The sequence below is a fragment of the Esox lucius genome, chromosome 8 (genome assembly GCF_011004845.1).
Source record: "Esox lucius isolate fEsoLuc1 chromosome 8, fEsoLuc1.pri, whole genome shotgun sequence".
Taxonomy (NCBI): domain Eukaryota; kingdom Metazoa; phylum Chordata; class Actinopteri; order Esociformes; family Esocidae; genus Esox; species Esox lucius.
In genome coordinates this window covers 7369044-7389928 of record NC_047576.1, presented here as the reverse complement: position 1 = coordinate 7389928, position 20885 = coordinate 7369044, and the positions used below count along the sequence as shown (strand labels likewise).

General features: G+C 42.7%; 2 protein-coding genes across 2 annotated transcripts in view; one reads left to right on the top strand and one right to left on the bottom strand.

Annotated features, from left to right (window-relative positions):
* Positions 1-6546: 6546 nt before the first annotated feature.
* LOC114839640 (proline-rich 33 kDa extensin-related protein-like) lies at positions 6547-8929 on the bottom strand. The gene is made up of 2 exons (XM_029121651.2): positions 8909-8929; positions 6547-7161 (listed from the first exon to the last, which is right to left on the bottom strand). Exons 1-2 carry the CDS (start codon positions 8927-8929, stop codon positions 6547-6549), a joined length of 636 nt encoding a protein of 211 aa, XP_028977484.2.
* A 7434-nt stretch (positions 8930-16363) lies between these two features.
* Positions 16364-20885, top strand: part of tsc22d2 (TSC22 domain family 2) — a 33509-nt gene continuing 28987 nt past the window's right edge. The window contains exon 1 of the mRNA XM_010895968.5: positions 16364-20613. Coding sequence (XP_010894270.2) covers positions 19118-20613 — 1496 coding nt within the window. The 5' untranslated portion in view covers positions 16364-19117. The remainder of the gene's footprint in view (positions 20614-20885) is intronic.

Below are 20885 nucleotides of genomic sequence, written 5' to 3'. Positions count from 1 at the left end.
CATGCATTTGATATTGTTTTGTTTTTAAGGCTCTCCTGCACAAATTACCACCACACATGACTTCTCTGCTGACATACAAAAATAGAAGCTACCAGACACGGTCTCAAGGATGGTTAACTTTAGAGATACTTTCATCTTCACTGAGTTAGGTAGGTCAACTATTTGTTTCTCTGCAACTCACATTTGGAATAATTTCCAAGATAATTTTAATCAGAATAAATTGGGCAATTCAAGAGGATGTTAGAGGAATCTTTCCATGAAGAATGTGTTAATGTCTTATGAATTGTGATCATCCTCACCTCACTGGTGTTCTTGATCAGTGGTTTTTGTGAAGGAGGTGAGGAGATCAGACGCAGTGTGAAATTGAGAGAAGGGAATTGTGAACTGGGATATTTCTCTGTTGAATGTTGCTGCTCAATGAAGACACCCAGTGGGCTGAAACTGCAACTGCATTTCAATTCGTTTTCAGGAAAACATTTGTTATGAACAGAATGTTTAATACTGTAGATGTTACACAAGCATTTGGGAGGAACCCAAATAAAAGCTCAATAGTGACAGACTTGTTTATATGAAACATTTTCTGTGAGGTTACTGAAATGTAACAGTGTGGAAAGCCACGATTACAGTTCAGACAGCAATGACTGATCATTTGTCACAAAATGTTAATGATCAAAACACATGCAAGGCAGTTAACATTGATTTGTTGTTGTTTTTTCCCCTATGGCAACAAAGACATTTACAACATCTTTGTAAATGGAAGTTGTAAATGTCTTCACAAAGAAGTTAGCATTTTGACCCAATCAAAGATAAACTTCTCAACTAAGAACTGCCAAAAATGTTACTGTTGAAGTACGCTGGGGTGTGATATACTGTATGGCCAAAATACCATAGCTAAGAGCTGTTCTTATGCGAGACATATCGCGGCATGTCTGGACACAGCTTAATCATGGTATATTGAAAATAAACCACAAACCCGAGATGCCTTATGAACTGGTTCCCAATGCAATTAGGGATTCAAGAAATGATGATGATGATCAATAAATCAATCAATCAAATGTATTTATAAAGCCCTTTTCACAACAGCAGTTGTCACAAAGTGCTTTACAGAGACACACGGCCTCACTGCCCACAGCCCACCTGGTCATCCCTGTCTGTCCACCTGATCATCCCTGTCTGTCCACCTGGTCATCCTTGTCCATGTCCACCTGGTCGTCCCTGTCCTTGTCCACCTGATTGTCCCTGCCCTCTTCCACCTGGTTCTCCATCTGATCCAGATCCAGCCTAAAGACTGGACACAGACCACCCGTGTTTACTGACCCACTGGTCATCTGAACAGGCAGAAACATTGACGCGACCCAAAAAGGTTGTGTACTCTTATAATCTTCACCCGGCGCAGCCAGAAGAGGACTGACCACCACTAAGACTCTGGCCCCTTTTCAGGTTTCTTCCAAGGTTCCGACCCTGCTAGGGAGTTTTTCCTAGTCACTGTGAATTGATTCTTGTTGTTGTTTGCTCTTTGACGTTTCAGGTTGGGTATCTGGATAAACACCTTTTGAAAACAACAGATATGAAAAGGGCTTTAAAAAATACATGTGATCCATTGATGGATGTGATGTCATGCAGTCTCGTAAACCTCAATAATTAGCCAATGAGCATTTAGGATCGGAAGCACCTGGTTAATAATATACAATATCTCATGTGTCTTATAACGTGTACCCTTTGTGCCCTAGGCTACATTTACACTGACATAGGGTTACGAATGAGATCGGTCAGAACACTGTGACTGGTCAGAAGTACAGAAACAATGTGCATTAATCAGTGGCTCCGTGCCACATCATTGACGGTGTCATCAACTACCATTACCATTTCATTTGATGTGGTCAGCTGACTCCTAAAATACCTGCCCAATCGTTGTAGGATTTGTTGAGCGTCGGCGACATCTGAGCACGGGAATGCACCTAACAGCCACATTTAGACAGCAGAGAGCACTATTCAGATATTTCTTCCACTTACTGACAGTTTCACATCAGATCTGGTCCTTGAACTAATCAGATGAGCTCTGAAAAAGGTCCTGATTTTAAAGTGTCATATAACCGGGCCAAGGACTCCTTTTGGGGTTGGCAGATGTGTTGACATTGACCTCTAGCCTGTGGCTTAGCTGCCTAGCGAGTTTCAGACGGAAAATCGCCCCTAAGACATTCTAATCCCTACTGGGGATCTCAAATAAGAAATAAAGAAGAACCCTAACACTCAGGATTTGTAATGTGATAAAAATACTAAAATAACACTATCAGATAATCTTGCTAGTCATGTCAGAGGTAATGTTAGAAAATTATTCAATCCAGGGTTGTAGATTGTATAGATTATCAGATTAAAGCCCTTAAGCAGGCAAGCAAGCAAGTTTATTTATACAGCACAATTTATAATTCAATGTGCTTTACAAAGCAAAAATATTCAAATACAATAGAATAAAAACAAATACTAGAATAAAAACCGTAAACAACAATAAAACATAATGATAATAAAAGTAACAATTTTGAAATTGTCATTTTTATCAGGTGTTACCAAATGTTTGAGGGCTAGAGGTCAAATGTTTGAATTTTGTTGAACATTATTTACTCAACTGAGTTTTGTGTATTTTTGTAGTTGTTTTTAATGCTTTGCAAAAATGTACATTGACATTTTGTGTGAAAGCAATGAGAAATGACATACTCAGAATACTGCTGTGCTCAATAATTTGATTAATATGGAGATCAACTTGTACTCGGGTTCTTAGCAAACAGGAACAACTATAAATGGTTAATTCATTTACAGTTTTTCACCATTGCTAATACGCTAAAACTGGTTTTATGAAATGATGTACCCAAAATCATTTAACTAAATCCCAGAAAGAGGAGCATCTACTCCAACACGTACACCATTCACCTGTTGTCTCACAAAGGTATATTCCATTAACACTTTATTTTAACAAAAAGTTACACACAACTCTCTGCGTTAAGCACGATTGTCAACATGCAGTCACTTTGAAAACACTGCCATTCAGTAACACATATAACACTACCCAAGCAGATGTGGAGGTGTAAACACTTACACGCACAATTAGTCAACAAGCAATCAGGATGTTAGCATAACTAAAAACGGCCTCAGGTAAACTCACCTGTGTTTTGAAACAACAAATGACAGCATCCAACAGGGAGGCAGAGGAAGAATGAAAGGAGGTGGTGAGGGAAAGAAAGAGGAACAATGATCTCTGTTGACATTTGTGACACTGTACTTGATTATGTTCCAGTACATGGTGTGGAAAATGAGGGAAGTTGGCCTGAGAGTACAACCAAAATGGGTCCATTTCGCTGTTACATCAGTCGCCCAGACTTTCAGACGTGGAAATAGGTAGCTTTTCAAGTGTTGGTGGATTATAGCGCCAAACGACATACTGAACAACAGTTTTTTTTTGTGTATTTCCCGTACACTTAAGTGTAGTTTGTAGTTATAATTCACTGTCTATAACATTATTCATAGAGAAAAATCCATAGGAGAATTCTGATACACTTTTGTAATAGTGCTTCAAATCCTCTCACCAGTCTTCAATTGATGCACTCACCTAAAGGATTATTAGGAACACCTGTTCAATTTCTCATTAATGCAATTATCTAATCAACCAATCACATGGCCAGACGGGCCGGTCTGAGTGTTTCACAATCTGCTCAGTTACTGGGATTTTCACGCACAACCATTTCTAGGGTTTACAAAGAATGGTGTGAAAAGGGAAAAACATCCAGTATGCAGCAGTCCTGTGGGCGAAAATGCCTTGTTGATGCTAGAGGTCAGAGGAGAATGGGCCGACTGATTCAAGCTGATAGAAGAGCAACTTTGACTGAAATAACCACTCGTTACAACCGAGGTATGCAGCAAAGTATTTGTGAAGCCAAAACACGCACAACCTTGAGGCGGATGGGCTACAACAGCAGAAGACCCCACCGGGTACTACTCATCTCCACTACAAATAGCAAAAAAGAGGCTACAATTTGCACAAGCTCACCAAAATTGGACAGTTGAAGACTGGAAGAATGTTGCCTGGTCTGATGAGTCTCGATTTCTGTTGAGACATTCAGATGGTAGAGTCAGAATTTGGCGTAAACAGAATGAGAACATGGATCCATCATGCCTTGTTACCACTGTGCAGGCTGGTGGTGTTGGTGTAATGGTGTGGGGGATGTTTTCTTGGCACACTTTAGGCTACCTGAGCATTTCTGAGTTTCTGACTGTACTGAAATGGCCCCCACAGTCACCAGATCTCAACCCAATAGAGCATCTTTGGGATGTGGTGGAACGGGAGCTTCGTGCCCTGAATGTACATCCCACAAATCTCCATCAACTGTAAGATGCTTTCCTATCAATATGGGCCAACATTTCTAAAGAATGCTTTCAGCACCTTGTTGAATCAATGCCACGTAGAATTAAGGCAGTTATGAAGGCGAAAGGGGGTCAAACACAGTATTAGTATGGTGTTCCTAATAATCCTTTAGGTGAGTGTATTTAGTAACTTAAACGTCAATGTATTCGATACCTTTGTGTGATTTTGTATGGCAAAGTTTGATTTGTATGCCATATAATATGGTTTTAATTGTATTGTTGAATTTTGTGTGAGAAGTCTGGGGTTTTGTCAATATTGTGTGAGTTTCAAGAAATGTGTGTTAGAATTTGGGAAAAACAAATAGCAAATAAGCCAAATGGTCAGTTGTGCCATTTGTTACAGTAGACGTTAATATTATAACTTCACATTTTCACAGTAAATATGCTCTTAACTCTGTTTATAACTTCACACTAATACAGTAAGATTGTAAACTTACCTTTCGAGTGAAAATGCTCACCTTTCTTTGAGGGGGGTGGGATTCTCTTGGCCAGTAATCAGAAGTGGAAACACAAAGGGCAACATTACTGGGCAAAACTATTGGCACTGACTTTACCATTATTACTTTTTTAAATTAAAGACATGTTAATTTCCATGCCCAAAGGCAGGTGGACGATACATGAACTGGATCAAAGACATAAGACAACAGAAACTAAAAAAAGCCAGAAACTAGAATGTCAGAGAACTAGTCTTACCAGAGCCCTTGTTTGAGTGATTTACTAGTACTGAAGAGGAATGGACTCACATTCCTCAGCATATGTTGTCCTCGTTTTATGGCTTCCTTGGACTTACATTTCTGTGAGTACTTTGTTCCGCAACACCAGTTCTATGGGGCAGGTTCTACCAACACTCATCTAGGCTGAGTTCACACAGACCAAATTGTTTTTGGTTGAAAATCTAAAATGCATGATTAATATAAAAAAACAGCAAGATTAGAAATAATCAAACAAATTTGTTTTCCAAATGCATTCACAAATGTATGTTACACATTCATATATATATATATATATATATATATATATATACATACAGACAGGTAACAAATTTAAGGACAAAACAACATAAAGTGTCTCAGTTAGGTGTTGGGCCACAAGCCCCCAGAACAGCTTCAGTGTGACTTGACAGATTCTATGAGTCTCTGGAACTCTACTGGAGGGATGGAACATACATCTTCCAAAAGGTATTCCCTCATTTGGTGTTTTGATGATGGTGGTAGAGAGCGCTGTCCAAAACCACCATTACAGTGGGGAGAACAAGTATTTGATACACTGCCGATTTTGCAGGTTTTCCCACTTACAAAGCATGTAGAAGTCATTTTTATCATAGGTTCTCTTCAACTGTGAGAGATGGAATAAAAAAAAACTATCCAGAAAATCACATTGTATGATTTTTAAGTAATTAATTTGCATTTTATTGCATGACATAAGAATTTGATCACCTACCAACCAGTAAGAATTCCGGCTCTCACAGACCTGTTCGTTTTTCTTTAAGAAGCCCTCCTTTTCTCCACTCATTACTTGTATTAACAGCACCTGTTTAAACTTGTTACCTGTATAAAAGACAAGTGTCCACACACTCAATCAAATAGACTCCAACCTCTCCACAATGGCAAAGACCAAAGAGGTCTGGTTGAGGTCTTGTGTCTTTGAAGGCCGTAGCATATAAATCATATCAATTTCATGCTCATCAAAACATTCATTGACCCCCTGTGCCCTGTGAAGGGGGGGCATTGTCATCCAGGAAGAGACCCAATAACGTACCCTCCAGAAATGGGGAAACAACATACAACATACAGCATGTTCACACAAGCCTGGCTTAAACACATGAATACAATTAGTTACAATGCTTTCACTTAATTAATGAACACTGGTCAAGACTGAAGCTTATGAAAAGGTAAATCCCTGAAGTCATTTACATGTATGTAAGCAAGAAGACACAAGAAACCTGTGGCCCCCATCGGCCAGCATGCTACTGAAAAATAGTTTAATCACTGTCATATAGTAAGAAGGTTTTGCATTAGCCGGACATGCCCTATCATGGAAACACTTCCACACTCCGTCCTCCAGGTGGCAGCGTCCTCCAGGTGGCAGTGTCCTCTGTGTGGGTGCCGTTCTGCTGAATCCTAAATAAGTGCGTCAGGTTCCCGCCTCCACCATCTGGACATGGTCGGGGTGGCAGGGGGGAGTGTGGCAGCGTGGATGATGGCAGGGTGGAGGGTGGCTGGGTGGATGATGGCTGGGTGGATGGTGACAGGGTGGAGGGTGGATGATGGCAGGGTGGAGGGTGGCAGGGAGGAGGGTGGCAGGGTGGATGATGGCAGGGTGGAGGGTGGCAGGGGGGAGTGTGGCAGCGTGGATGATGGCAGGGTGGAGGGTGGCAGGGTGGATGATGGCTGGGTGGATGGTGACAGGGTGGAGGGTGGATGATGGCAGGGTGGAGGGTAGCAGGGTGGAGGGTGGCAGGGGGGAGTGTGGCAGCGTGGATGATGGCAGGGTGGAGGGTGGCAGGGTGGAGGGTGGATGATGGCTGGGTGGATGGTGACAGGGTGGAGGGTGGATGATGGCAGGGTGGAGGGTGGCAGGGTGGATGATGGCAGGGTGGATGATGGCAGGGTGGATGATGGCAGGGTGGAGGGTGACAGGGTGGATGGTGGATGATGGCAGGGTGGAGGGTGGATGATGGCAGGGTGGACGATGGCAGGGTGGATGATGGCAGGGTGGAGGGTAAAGCTGGTGGCTTGTGCTGCTGCCCTACAGACCTTTTGTTTTGGTTGTTTTTTTACTTATTTAGTTTTTTTTTTTTTTAATATTGTTTGATACGATTCACTCAACTGATTTTTCGTTTTTTTGTGGAGTTTCATTCACTAAGAAAATGTTTAGCATTTGCATTGTGTGTGAAAGCAATGAAAAAGGACTGTTTTGCAAAGCAACGAATACAGCTGTGCTCATTAGGTTATAATGGAGGGACATACACCCATTCGACAGTTTCAAAATCATGAAGGATGAATTACAAATATTTTCCTAGATTTATTAATTTAAAATTAGAAAACCACTGGCAGTCAGCTGAATGCAGTCCAAACTGACCAGGCTAAGATCAACCTAGAATATAGCAAGTTTTCTTGAGAGCAAGCAAGCAAGTTTATTTATATAGCATAATTCATACATCGAAGCAATTCAATGTGCTTTACAAAGAAAAATATATGAAAGTACAATAACATAAAAACAAATACTCAAATGAAAGCAAATGAATACATCATAATAATAAAAAATTCAATAAGAAAATATAATGATTAAAAACGGGATAAAAACATAGGAAGCTATTAGGCTAAATAGTGTGGTTAAGTTGAAGTGCTCATTCACAGGCACATGAAAAGAGAAGTGTTTTTTTAAATGTGGATTTAAAAATGTATACGTTTGGGGCACGTCTAAGATCTGGTAGTTTATTCCAGTTTTGTACAGCATAAGTGCTAAACGCAGCTTCTCCATATTTAGTTTGGACTCTGGGCTCTACTAGCTGACCTGTGTTCATGGATCTAAGAGCCCTGCTGGGTTTATATTCTTCAAACATATCAGAAATGTATTCAGGTCCTAAACCATTCAGAGATTTATAAACTGAAAGCACCACTTTGAAATCCATTCTGTAACTGACTGGAAGCCAATGCAAAGATTTATGAACCGGAGTGATGTGCTCTGTTCTCTTGGTCCTGGTTAACATTCTAGCAGCAGCATTCTGAATGAGCTGTCTTTTTGGGACACCAAGCCTTTGATTATGGCTATATTTTTTAGATGGTAGAATGCTGTTTTGGTGACTGCTTTGATATGACTATTAAATGTGAGGTCAGAACACCAGGATTACGCACTTGAGAGCATTTATTAGGATTTCTGATCAGCCAATAAATCAAGCTGTTCCTGTAACTTGATGCCCCTGTCCCAACTTTTTTGAAACATGTTTCTGGCATTAAATTCAAAGTGAGCATGTATTTTCCAAGAAACAATAACATTTCTCAGTTTCAACATTTGTTGTATTCAATTAAATACAGGGATAAATGATTTGCAGCATCCCAACTTTTTTTTGAACAGGTTTGTTTTGACATATATTAAACATATATATTTATAAATTAAAACTCTTACAATCCAAATAAATGGCCTTAGTTGGACTTTCAGGTGCCTAAGACTTTTGCACAGTACTGTATATACATAGAGTGGGCTTGTGTGGAATGTCGTCAGCTTAGCCACTTCTCTCTTTAAGTAGGTCACCCATCAATACAAGCCACCTAAACTAAAGTAAACATTCCATTCAAGAATGTTTTGTGAAAGTAGCCTACAGTGACATTTTGATTGATTTACAGTGAACAGGATTTATAGCAGGTGGTGTTGACAAACTGTAGCAAAGCATACCATTGAAATTTTGCCTTGTGGCATTTACCGACGAGTGTGACCCTAACACATGCAGAAGATCTCCAACAATTCACTTCGAGCCACGCCTAACCATACTCACCGAATGTGACTCAAAGTCCATTCCAGAAGGTTTGCCGGAACATGTCTTTCAGTACAAACCGTTGGGTAAAGTCATGAAGTTTAAAGGGAACTGAACTCGGAACTGGTTTTGCCATTGCCCACAACCCCCCTGCCAGCGGAAAGGGTTTCCTGGTCAGGGCAAGGAGTAACTCTGCTTCAGGTTTCCACCCTGCCCAGAATGTTCTCTTTTTTTGGGAGGTGTTTTGGTCTGGGGCACCCCTCTGTGGGTCAGGTTCAATAAGCAGACCAGATTTCTTTCAAGTCTGCAATCTCTCAGTTCTCTCAGTTACACAACACATCTCACAAGTTGAGAACAGCACCAATGGCATGTGTAGCGAGCATTTGTTAGATTTATCTTTGAATCATTCAGACTTTTTTTTAGCAAGTACTTCCAGAGGCAGTACGCCCTGATTTTTTTGTCCAGGCAAGAGTCACTCACGCTGTGGTCGGTATGCTCCGGAACGTTCAGATGGAAAAATGCCACATAGAACCATAGGCATTGTTTCGATCAGGGATCAATCGAATTGGTGTGGCGTTTAGCGAACAATATAAAGCTAAAAGTCCCTTTCAGAATGCTCCTGCTTCCCTAAACCATGAAAAGAACATGCCTCTCCAACAAGTGGAATTACAAACCACGTCTGATCTATTCACGAACCACGTCTGATCTATCAGCATCTTCCAAGAGTGTTTTGGAAATGAGCATGGCCCCGATAAGAAGAAACAGCCTAACATCTCACAGGCACATTTATTTTGTGGTTGCTTCAATGCAACAGTGGTTCAGTTACGGTAACAGAAATACACTCAAATTATCCCGTGCCCTTATATCAGTCAGGACATACCCAAATCATTGTATGAATATAATGTGCATACAGGACCGGTCAAGTGTTTCAGGCCCTGTATCTGTATGTAGATATTTCATAACAATCAGTCGTTTCCAGCTATGAGTGTCATTTGCAAGATCAACAGTGTCTACACAGTGTTTCTGATCAATCTGATCTTATTTTAATGGACAAAAGAATGCTTTTCTTTCAAAAACAAGGACATTTCTAAGTGACCCCAAACTGTAGAACAGTAGTAATGGTTTAACCACAACTGAAACATTTAACCCGTTATGATGCCAGCTACATAGATTTTGATAAAACAGGGACACTGTATTGCTTTTTTGCTTTCCACCCTCCTTTCAATCAAGATCCAAAATGTCTTAAATTATTACTGGTGAGTAATTTGCAATTTGTCCTGGTCTGAGTCAACCCAGAACTATGCTACCCGCCCCTGGGTAGCCCTCATCCCACGCCCCTTAATATCCATCCCACTCTCCACACGTCATGGGGTCTCCTCAGGAATCCTTGCTGGAAGGCTTGGCTCAGACCGACAGCTCGGCGGCAGGGATGAAAGCGGTGGTTATTTCTTCAACCTACTTTAGTCTTGGCTGGAGCAAACTGCAATATGGTTTCACACACAGGTGCGCAAAAAAGACACGCCCACAGAAGCGCACAGGTGCACACGCACTCACAATATTTTTTTTTCTTGGGGAATGTGAAGTGGTGATTGATGCACAAACAGTAACACCCACCCAGTCATTCTTAATAACTTTGATCTGCAACACAGCCAGGAGGACTTTGGACAGTGGCAGCAACAAGTCTTTAGAGCCTAGTACTCAGGAGGTGTGGGCCAAGATCTCACGTCCTCCTAAATGTAAATGGATGATTACCTGCCAATCAATCCACCCACATTGCCAAGCATCAACCAAAGGGACACCAGCCAACCACAGCCACCCTGAAATGAGGGCTGAGTATTGCCAGCAGAGTTCAACCCAATTGCACAATGGGCACAAAGGAGAGACAACAACAAACCAGAGACTCCGCCCCCAAATGGCATTGGAGGGAGGGCATCCCAGTGGCGATGAGAGCCCACCAGTTAATTCAGCAAGGGTGGACAGTATCAAGCCTTTCCGTTCACCTTCACACCCTTGTGCCAGATTACACTTATCATAGACCATGCTGAAGGGATGAGTCTTTAGTAGACACCTGAAAGTTTGCAATGAGTCTACATTTCTAAGCTAATATGGCAGATCATTCCATAGTGGTGGAGCTCTATGAGAGAAAGCCCTGGCTCTGGGTGTTTGTTTAGAAATTAGGAAAATATGTTCTCTCCTCACTGAAAAGTCAGTAGATAAGAGCATCTGCTAAATTGCTTAGCATTCAAAATCTGGTTGCATACGCTGATCACTCACTGATGAAAATTTTCCTTTATTATCAGACTGGTCGAGCAACTGCACCAGAAACAGACCAGCACAAGGATGTGGAAGGACACAAACTGAAGCATTTACATCACACATTATTACAAAACAGCATCATCAAGTAACTGGTTTGTTGGGCCATTATGACTAAAATGTAACTGAGAATCCCTCCCTTGATGATAATGGTGTACTGTTACAAGGTGCCTCTGTGTCAAACATTTAAATGGAAGAGTTGAAGCATTGGGGAGTGGGTAAAATAAGCTAGATTCACTTCTACAAAACAAACTGTTGATTCTGTACCAAACATATGGTCAGTATTTGATTTGTTCCTGCACAACTAAACCTAACAATATATTATTCTTTAACATTTAAGTTATTTAGCAGATGCTCTAACACACAATCATTTACAGTTGTAACTGCATACATTTTCATACACAAAAGTTCTGGTTTCCTCTAAAATAAAAAAAGAGCACAAAAGACATTTGTCAACTTAAGGTAGAACGGTATCTTCTGAATCAATCGATTCCTTTCTCACGACAGCTATCCAAATACACCAACGAGAGTTCTATTCGTCCTCAGGGGTTTTACTGAATTTACTTTGAACTTTAAATTCACTGGCAACCCATTATTCACTGGCAACCCGATAACGCAACATTTTGGATTTAAACAGCAGATAGGCTTCCAGACATTTCTAAAAAAAAAAAAGCTTCAGCCATGCGCAAATACCACAAGCTTACGATTTATTATTGAAATGCTTCAGATATGACCAGAGGTGACTGCTCATGCCCTTTTGGAGCTGACCATTTTAGACACTTATTTGAGTAAAATATCTCTGATCAATCATTGCGCTCTGTCAGCCCGCAGATGCTTTGCTAGAGGTCAGAAGTGAACCAGGTTCGACCACCAGAGTGACCACTAAAAAAGGCTCTGCACACAATGCCGGCTTTGTTACGAGCGATGCACTCTAAAAGCGGGCCTACACCGGACCGGAGCACAGTGCAGTTACTGGCAAGTCTACCCACAAACCAGCGCAAATAAACATGACCAGCTACACAAACATTTGGGCCAGCCTGGAAGAGTTTCTAAGGTTTGTTTCTTAGCAAAGATGTTGCAACCTTATTGGTCAAGCAGTTAGGATGAGATGTGCCATTGTAACCAAACCTCATTACAGACTTAGATACATTTCCACGAACTGTAACTAATTGACTGAATAATATTATTCCTGGGCAGTTGTTTACAAAACATTAAATATAGCAACAAATTCGATTTCTGTTTAAATTAGAACGTTTTGGACTTATTATAGGCTGAGCCATGCTATTTGAATCAGGTCTTGTGAGGGAGTAGCATTTACACTGTGATTTGATAGGCGGTCAGGCCTTAACTGAAGAATAGGGTTTTTTCCCTTAACTTAAACAAACCTGGTTTCACGCTCTTGAGCACAGTCTAGTGGTTGCTACAGGTATTGGTGGAAACTATATGTGTTGATGGCATCGCATTACATATTTTTGCTGTACTTCACAGGAGAAATGCATCTGCTTATTTTCTGAATTTCATGAACAAAATTCAAATATACTGCATGCCTTTTATACATAAAAGCCTACAAATTGAAGGGAATCACGTTAAAGTTACAATAATGTTTCGAAGTTACAATAATGTTTCGAAACAATTATTGATATACACAAAATAGCATCACAAAAAACAAGTTTAACGTAATCGTGTGCATGAACTTTGGACTTAAGAACTTGTAGTGTTGATTGCCTATATGTATACTTGGCAGTGAAGTCTGATTCAGGAAAAGAGACGGTTTTTCTAGGGACCATGCATACACCTGGGGGAGGGCGTGATAGTTTGGCTCTGTTTTGGGTTTTCCCTAATTTCTTCCCTTCCATCAGAACCTGCCAAAATATATATTTATGATGACTCAGCTTCCAATAACTCGGCAAGTCACACGTCCCATGGCACATTCCACTACAAACCCTTGAGTCTACTTCGAGACGAATGGATTGTACCACACTGGAAACTACAATGGAGTTAGAAAAAATGCAAGACTCCAGATTCTCTGCTTGTCAAGGGATGTTATGCTCCGTGTCATGGGTTGGGCCTTTGAAAACAGATCTGTATAAATTTTCTCTACTTTATGAGCAGTTGTTTTTAGTGAGATCATGCATCAGTTCTATTAGTGATTAATTTATTCAGTCTACAAATAGAAGGCAAAAAAAGTTAGAGAAAGAAGGTGATAGATTCAGATATAAGCCTACTGGTAACCCAAAATTCCTCAACAAAGAAGTAATGAATTATCAATAGACATTTACGGAAAATAGCCTGCCCATTTTAAAATAGATTAATAAATTAACTGCTCAGTGTTTCCAGGCCTTTATGAAATAGGCTCCATAATTACTAATAATATGAGTAATGTTATCACTGTAGAAAGGGGTGTGTGTATACCAGCCAAAAAACCCTTTTAAGCAAGTAGACAGTTGATTGGCCAGCTCACTTTTGATTCGGCCAGTTCAACCTTCTCAGGAAAATGATGTAATCTGTTTAAAAGATAAATATTTGTGGTATGGTTTTGAAGTGTTTTACTCCAATTATAGTATAGAACAAAACATATTTTACAAGCTATATTGTTGAGGAGCAATTACTTGAATAATCAACATTAGCATTGGGGATGTGAGGGCACATGCATGCTTACTGTCCTCCCCTAACTCAGTACCATGACATTGTCATGTGGAATCACAGCCCACTTCTCTCTGAGACTCTGGAACACTGGGTTGGATTAGAGTTTGGAGGTTTAACCCCTAGCTCCCCATTGAACCAATGTTCTGTGAATATTTGAAAGCCAAAATCACACTTTTTCTAATTAAACTAATGACAATGCAAAGACCTCACCATCTTTTACCATTGGAAACAAATTATCGTTTACTCCCATCTCATTATCATTCATCTGACTTCTTGCTCCAGCGGAAAATTCCCACCTTGCAAGCACCTCATTGGTTCAAGACCAAATAAGAGTGACAGACGGTTCTTAGCAATTAAAACAGATATAGCAGCACATCCCCCTCCTCAAACAACCTCCTGCAAACCTGAACCTCATTTTGATTGGGACTGTGATTGGTGGTAATATATTTGAGTCACTTTTAGACAAGATGAGATCACTTTTTTTAAAACAGTGTGTTTTTGGTGGACCGTGGCTGGTTGTGAGATCAGTGTTCCCTTTTAGATGCAAATTAAGCCAGAGTTTGAGGGAAGGCTGGAACGGGAGATTGACAGACGGATCGGTGCAGCTTCTGCAGTAATGCAGTCGATGTATCAGTCAGTCGTGGTGAAGAAAGAGCTGAGCCGTAAGGCGAAGCTCTCGATTTACCGGTCAATCTACGTTCCTACTCTCACATATGGTCATGAGCTTTGGGTCATGACCGAAAGGACAAGATCCCGGATACAGGCGGCCGAAATTATCTTTCTCCGCAGGGTGGCTGGGCGATCCCTTAGAGATAGGGTGAGAAGCTCGGTCACCCGGGAGGAGCTTGGAGTAGAGCCGCTGCTCCTCCATATCGAGAGGGGTCAGCTGAGGTGGCTTGGGCATCTGTTTCGGATGCCTCCGGAACGCCTTCCTGGGAAGGTGTTCCGGTCCCGTCCCACCGGGAGGAGACCCCGGGGAAGACCTAGGACACGCTGGAGGGACTATGTCTCCCGGCTGGCCTGGGAACGCCTCGGTGTCCCCCCGGAAGAGCTAGAGGAAGTGTCTGGGGAGAGGGAAGTCTGGGCATCCCTGCTTAGACTGTTGCCCCCGCGACCCGGCCCCGGATAAGCGGAAGATGATGGATGGATGATTAGTCAGCACTTGATTGTTGAAGTCAATCAATCAAATGTATTTATAAAGCCCTTTTTACGTCAGCAGTTGTCACAAAGTGCTTTTACAAAACACCCAGCCTGAAACCCCAAGGAGCAAGCAACAACAATGTTGAAGCATAGTGGCTAGGAAAAGCTCCCTAAGAGGGGCTGAAATTTCTGAAGAAACCTAGAGAGGAACCAGGCTCAGAGGGGTGACCAGACCTCTTCTGGCTGTACCGGGTGAACATTTTAAGAGCACAAGTTGTAATAATTTGGGTTGTTGTCGTGCTGAAAGGTGAACTTCCTATTCATCTTTAGCTTTCTAACGGAAGGTTTTGTGCCAAAATTGCCTGGTATTTGGAACTGTTCATAATTCCCTCCACCCTGACTAAGGCCCCGGTTCCAACTGAAGAAAAACTGCCCCAAAGCATGATGCTGCCACCACCATGCATCACTGTGGGTATGGTGTTCTCTGGGTGATATGGTGTTCTCAGTGTGGTTTTTGCACCAAACATACCTTTTGGAATGATGGTCAAAAAGTTCAACCTTGTTTTCATCAGACTATAACACATTTTCCCACGTGCTTTTGTGGGACTTGCCGGGATTGGAGGTTTTTCTTTGTAAGAAAAGGCTTCCGTCTTGCCACCCTACCCCATAGCCCATTCATATTAAGGATACGGGAGATTATTGTCACATGTAGCACACAGCCAGTACTTGCCAGAAATTCCTGGAGTTCCTTTAATGTTGCTGTAGGCCTCTTGGAAGCCTCCCTGGCCAGTTTTCTTCTCGTGTTTTCATCAATTTTGGAGGGACGTCCATATTTTCTCCACTTGATGATGACTGTCTTCACTGTGTTCCATGGTATATCTAATGCTTTGTAAATTCTTTTGTACCCTTCTCCTGACTGATATCTTTCAACAATGAGATCCCTCTGATGCTTTGGAAGCTCTCTGTGGACCATGGCTTTTGCTCTGAGATGCAACTAAGAAAATGTCAGGAAAATCCTACTAAAACAGCTGAAGTTTATTTGTGATTAATCAGAGTCACTTTAAATGATGGCAGGTGTGTAATGACTTATATTTAACATGAGTTTGAATGTGATTGGTTAATTCTGAACACAGCCACATCCCCAGTTATAAGAGGAGGTGCACACTTATGCAACCAGGTTATTTTAAGGTTTTTATTTTTCATTTTCCCCCTTGAAGATTTCAGTTGGTATTTCAATTGAATTGTTCACATTTTAGGTGACATTAAAGTTGTATAAAGTTATTTTTACACTTTTGCTATCAATCTACAAACATACCCCATAATCCAAAGAGAAAAGTAATTTTCAGGAATGTGTGCCAATTTATTGAAAATGTAAAACATCTCATGCAAAACAAAAGCCAAAATGAGACATCAGTCAACAGATCAGTCAACAAATCAATCGCCACAGGAAAAGAGCTCATGTTGAGAGACAAAATCAGGAAATGCTTGAAGAACAACAGTAAAAAAGCAAGCATTTCCAGGTGATGTGAAAGGACCCGGAGAATAGATGTTCCAAGGATTGTGGAAATAAATACAAGAAATGGCCCAGAATGCGTGTTTTGAGAAAATTATCAAGGACAAATCTAAGAATTTTAATGAGGATCTGACTAATTAAGAAAAACATTCAATTGATCAGTTTCGTAGTTGTAAAATTACAAAGTTTTTGTTATCAGGTTATATCTGACAAAAATAGTATGAGAAAAGATTTCTGCTGATGACAATGAAACACACTCTTCATATGCAACCCTTGCAATAATCATCAGAACCTAGCAATAGTCATCAAAACCCTGCAATAGTCATCAAACCCTGCAATAGTCGTCAAAACCTTATACCACTTAATGCACCAAGTCTTCATCCTTGGAGTAACAGGCCATCCAACTTGTTGACATTGTAGCGATAGGTTTTGCAGGAGCAGGCACCTTTTTGGATGGGAATGTTATGTTTCTTACAAGGGATAATATGGAATCCCTCAGGTGGCAATAAAAAATACACAGGGATAGTAGACTTCAGCCTTGAGACAAGCCACCTAAAGAGCAGCTCTGACCATGCAGGCTAGGACAGAGACAGTCAGCTTTGAAGCAACCTCACCCAATGCCACATAGACACCCTTAAAGTTATCAACAGAGGCCAAGAACAACTTATCAACAAGTTTGGTGTTGACACACTTCTTGAAGCTGACATTGTGATAAAAAAATCTTCCCGGCGGTAAGTACAAACAGGCCACTAATGACGGAGGAGTTCTGACGGTTTGTTTATCTGAGTTAGGGGAGGGGTTTAATCACAAATGTACCATGGGTAATGACATTTCTACACACATGGCAGTGTCATTCGTTTCACTCAAATGAAAGATGAGTTAACCAGTATTTACTGTTTAAACACAATTTTGATGATGTTAGGGTGGTTCCTTTGTCTTTAATGTTTATACCAATATTAATACTACTATGACTGTTGAACAGGAAGAGTTTGGTCCAACATTGTGACTTTTATGCATATTGTTTTAACGTAGAACATGATTAACTACAAATTATATTTCAGAGTTTCCTAATTTTGACTAGCACATGAACACTAAATAGGAACTCATGATAGATGGAATCATGATAAATGGATTAGCAGGAAGGTATTAATTAGCACTTCAGAAACAAGTCTTGAGAGACGTCTTGAAAGTCGTCCCATTCATGTATCAGTGGTTCCCAACCAGGCTACCAGGCTACCAGGCTACCAGGGGGTACTTGGCCTATCAACAGGGGGTACTGGAGAACACTAATGACACCATAGGCTTACTAGTGAAATGAACATGAGGAGGTACTTTGAGGGTACTCAGTGCAGAGTAAAATTCTGTTGGTGGTACAGTAGCTGAAAAAGGTTGGTAACCAGTTAAATTATACATTCTGCGCCTGGGTCTGTTTTGTTAACTGAAGTTAACAAAACAGACCAGTAGGTGTAAGTGGTTGATGTAAGCAGGTATTAAAGGGACAATGACATACAAAAATAACATTCATTCTTAGACAATCTAAACTTCTCAAACCAAATCATCAGTTAGGGACATGACTCAACTAAAAGTGTCTATGTAAGTCCTGCTGAGAAACGAGAAAAAACGTATCTGCAGTAAACATCCTGTAACTCTCCTGATGGTGTTAGGCTTCCTTTCTATTCAAATTCTATTACACCTAAATAAGCCACAAACATTTATTATTATCTAATGTCTATCCAAATAAATGCTGAATTCGAGGACTTGAAAAGGCAAATCCGGGCATCCCATTCAAATTCTCAAATACTTTTACGTACGCCAATGCGCAAACCTCCCAGGATGCACTGCGTTTCTTTTTTTGCCATCTTGTCGGGTGGTAGAGGAAGAGCTGAGCGGCAGTTAGCTATCTAGCTAGCTAGTCTGTTGTAAGTGTATTTCTGTCATAGCAGCAGCTCTAAAGATTGGGAGAACCAGAGGACAGGGAAGCTGAACTTTCTCCAGTTTAGGAATTTCTATCCGTCGGATGATATATATTCCAGCTGAAGAGCTGAACGAGGATATGGACTTGTTTACATGATGTCGTACTCGCTGGTTTCTTGCTAGTTAGGGAGAGAACTGACGACAGCTATTTGGCTAACGAGTTAGCGTTCTGCTGCATTAGGTGGCTAGCTATCTGAAAGGGAGAGTGGTAAAGAAAGGGGCCCGCCTCAGACTGGAGTATCGGTAGCAGTTGGTGAACAGCAACTACATCAGGGGCCTGTTTGCAACTCCGGGGCCGGGACAAAACCTCTCTCAGGACTGGAGGCCAGGTCTGGAGGAGCCGGTGAAGAGGAGGCGGTAGTATTTGGATACTGGTCACGGCTCTTGCTAACGGAGACTAGTTGCCCTTTTCTATTTAGGAAGAAGTGGGCTTGTTCGTTTGTACACTCACAATCTGCTAATGGAGAGGGGAGCAAAGAAGATGTCGCATACGTGTCTCTCGTTGTAAACTGTGGATTTTTTAGGTATATGGCTAGCTAGCTAGCTTATAGCTAAAACTTATTCAGTTCAGACTTATCACACTTATCTGGAAATAAATAGTCACGGGAGTGACTATCACAGCTAACTAAATACTCAAGTTCATCATGTCAAAGATGCCAGCAAAGAAGAAGAGCTGTTTTCAGATCACGAGTGTGACTCAAGCGGCTCAGATGGCCGTCAGTTGCAACACGGATGACACGGAGAGTCTGGATGACCCGGACGAATCCAGGACGGAGGATGTGTCGTCGGAAATATTCGACGTGTCTCGGGCCGATTTTGATCCGGGAGTGTGTGACAGAAGTTCATCCGAGGAAACCTTAAACATCGTTGGGGAAGTGGAAGCTGCTGTCATGGCGTTAAATATACCTCAAGAGTCAGTGGCTGCAACAGGTCCTTTTAACGGTGGGCACTCTTATAGAAGCACGGGCGCAAGTTACGTCAATCCACCTGTTTTACCGGCTTTGAGCCAGCCATCCATTCCAAACTCGGTCACCCAGCAGCCAACGACGGTCAACGCCTGCCCTGCTGCCGAGGTCTCCCCAAGTGTGTCTCATACTCACCCTGCTGCAGCACCCGGAGCCGCTACCACGACAAGCTGTAGTTCACGTTTCCGGGTCATCAAGCTCGACCACGGTACGGGAGAGCCCTTCAGGCGTGGCAGATGGATGTGCACAGAGTTCTACGAGAGGGACTCTGAGGGCTCTAGCATGAACAGGACTGCGGATAGCATAAAACACACAGTCACTCCCGAGCACAGTGCCGACAGGGACAGTGGGTTGGGGACCACCGGGTCTGTTGTCAGTCCTGGTACCGTCTCCGCCCAGGTCCATGAGTCTTCTGGTGACAGTGGCTACTCCACCGTCCACCTCAGCCATCCTCCGGAGCCTCAGCAGCCGGTTTTTGGACTAGCTCCCCAGACGGGAAGTGGGACGAGTGCCTTCCAGCCAGCGGTGTACTCAGCCGCCGTGTCCCATGTCCACCCGCCACCCGCTGTCCCGCAAACGCTTCAGCCCGCCGGCCTCAACGGTGTCCCGCCTGGCACACAGGCCCAGCAGTTTGCTTACTCTGCAACACCCCCCAGTCAGCTGGACTACCGACAGCAGCACTTACCCCCAATCCAAGCCTCCAGCTCTCAGGCCCTCCCCATGGCCTCCCTCTCTGGGGGCCCTCTGACAAGCCAGGGCACCTCTCCTGTCGTTACCCCAGCCGGTGTAAAGGGGCCCGGGCTGGTGGCTCAGTCCAGGGAACTGGCCGGGTCTCTGGGGCCTTTGACGCAGTCGGGCAGCGGGGTGGTGATGGCTACTCTCCCCACGGCCTCCGCAGCTCCTGTCGCCCCGAACGTGCCTGCCACAGTGCCCGGCACCACTAATGCCCCCCCGGGGCTGCCCAGCGGGGCCCCAGCGGGATCGGCCGGGCAGGGGGTGCCGACCGCCGGCCAAGGGAACGACAGCCGCAGGAGGTCGGACGCCGTGCCACAGCCTAACACCACGCCGGGAAAAGAGATCATGAGGCCTTTCATCCCAGAAAGCCTGCATCTGGCCACTCCCACAGTCAACAGCCTGCTTGGCATCTCCATTCCCATGGATGGAGACGAGGACGGGTAAGCCATGTTCCTTTTCAAATCTCACTGGAAAGAGTCCCCGGTGGGTGTTGTTCAGCCTAATTTGTGTTCTTTAGTGTACACGGTGTTTATGCATTCACACTCGGTGGGGTCTTTGCGGACATCCCGTTCAGATGAACACTAAGTAGCACTGAGGGAGCGAGTGAGTGTCTGGAAGATTGCCATGATGATATACATTCCGGTGGCATTCTGCGGCAGTGCGGTCATGCTCGCTGGTCTATGGTGAATGCCTCCCCTTGCCAAGGCCGGAG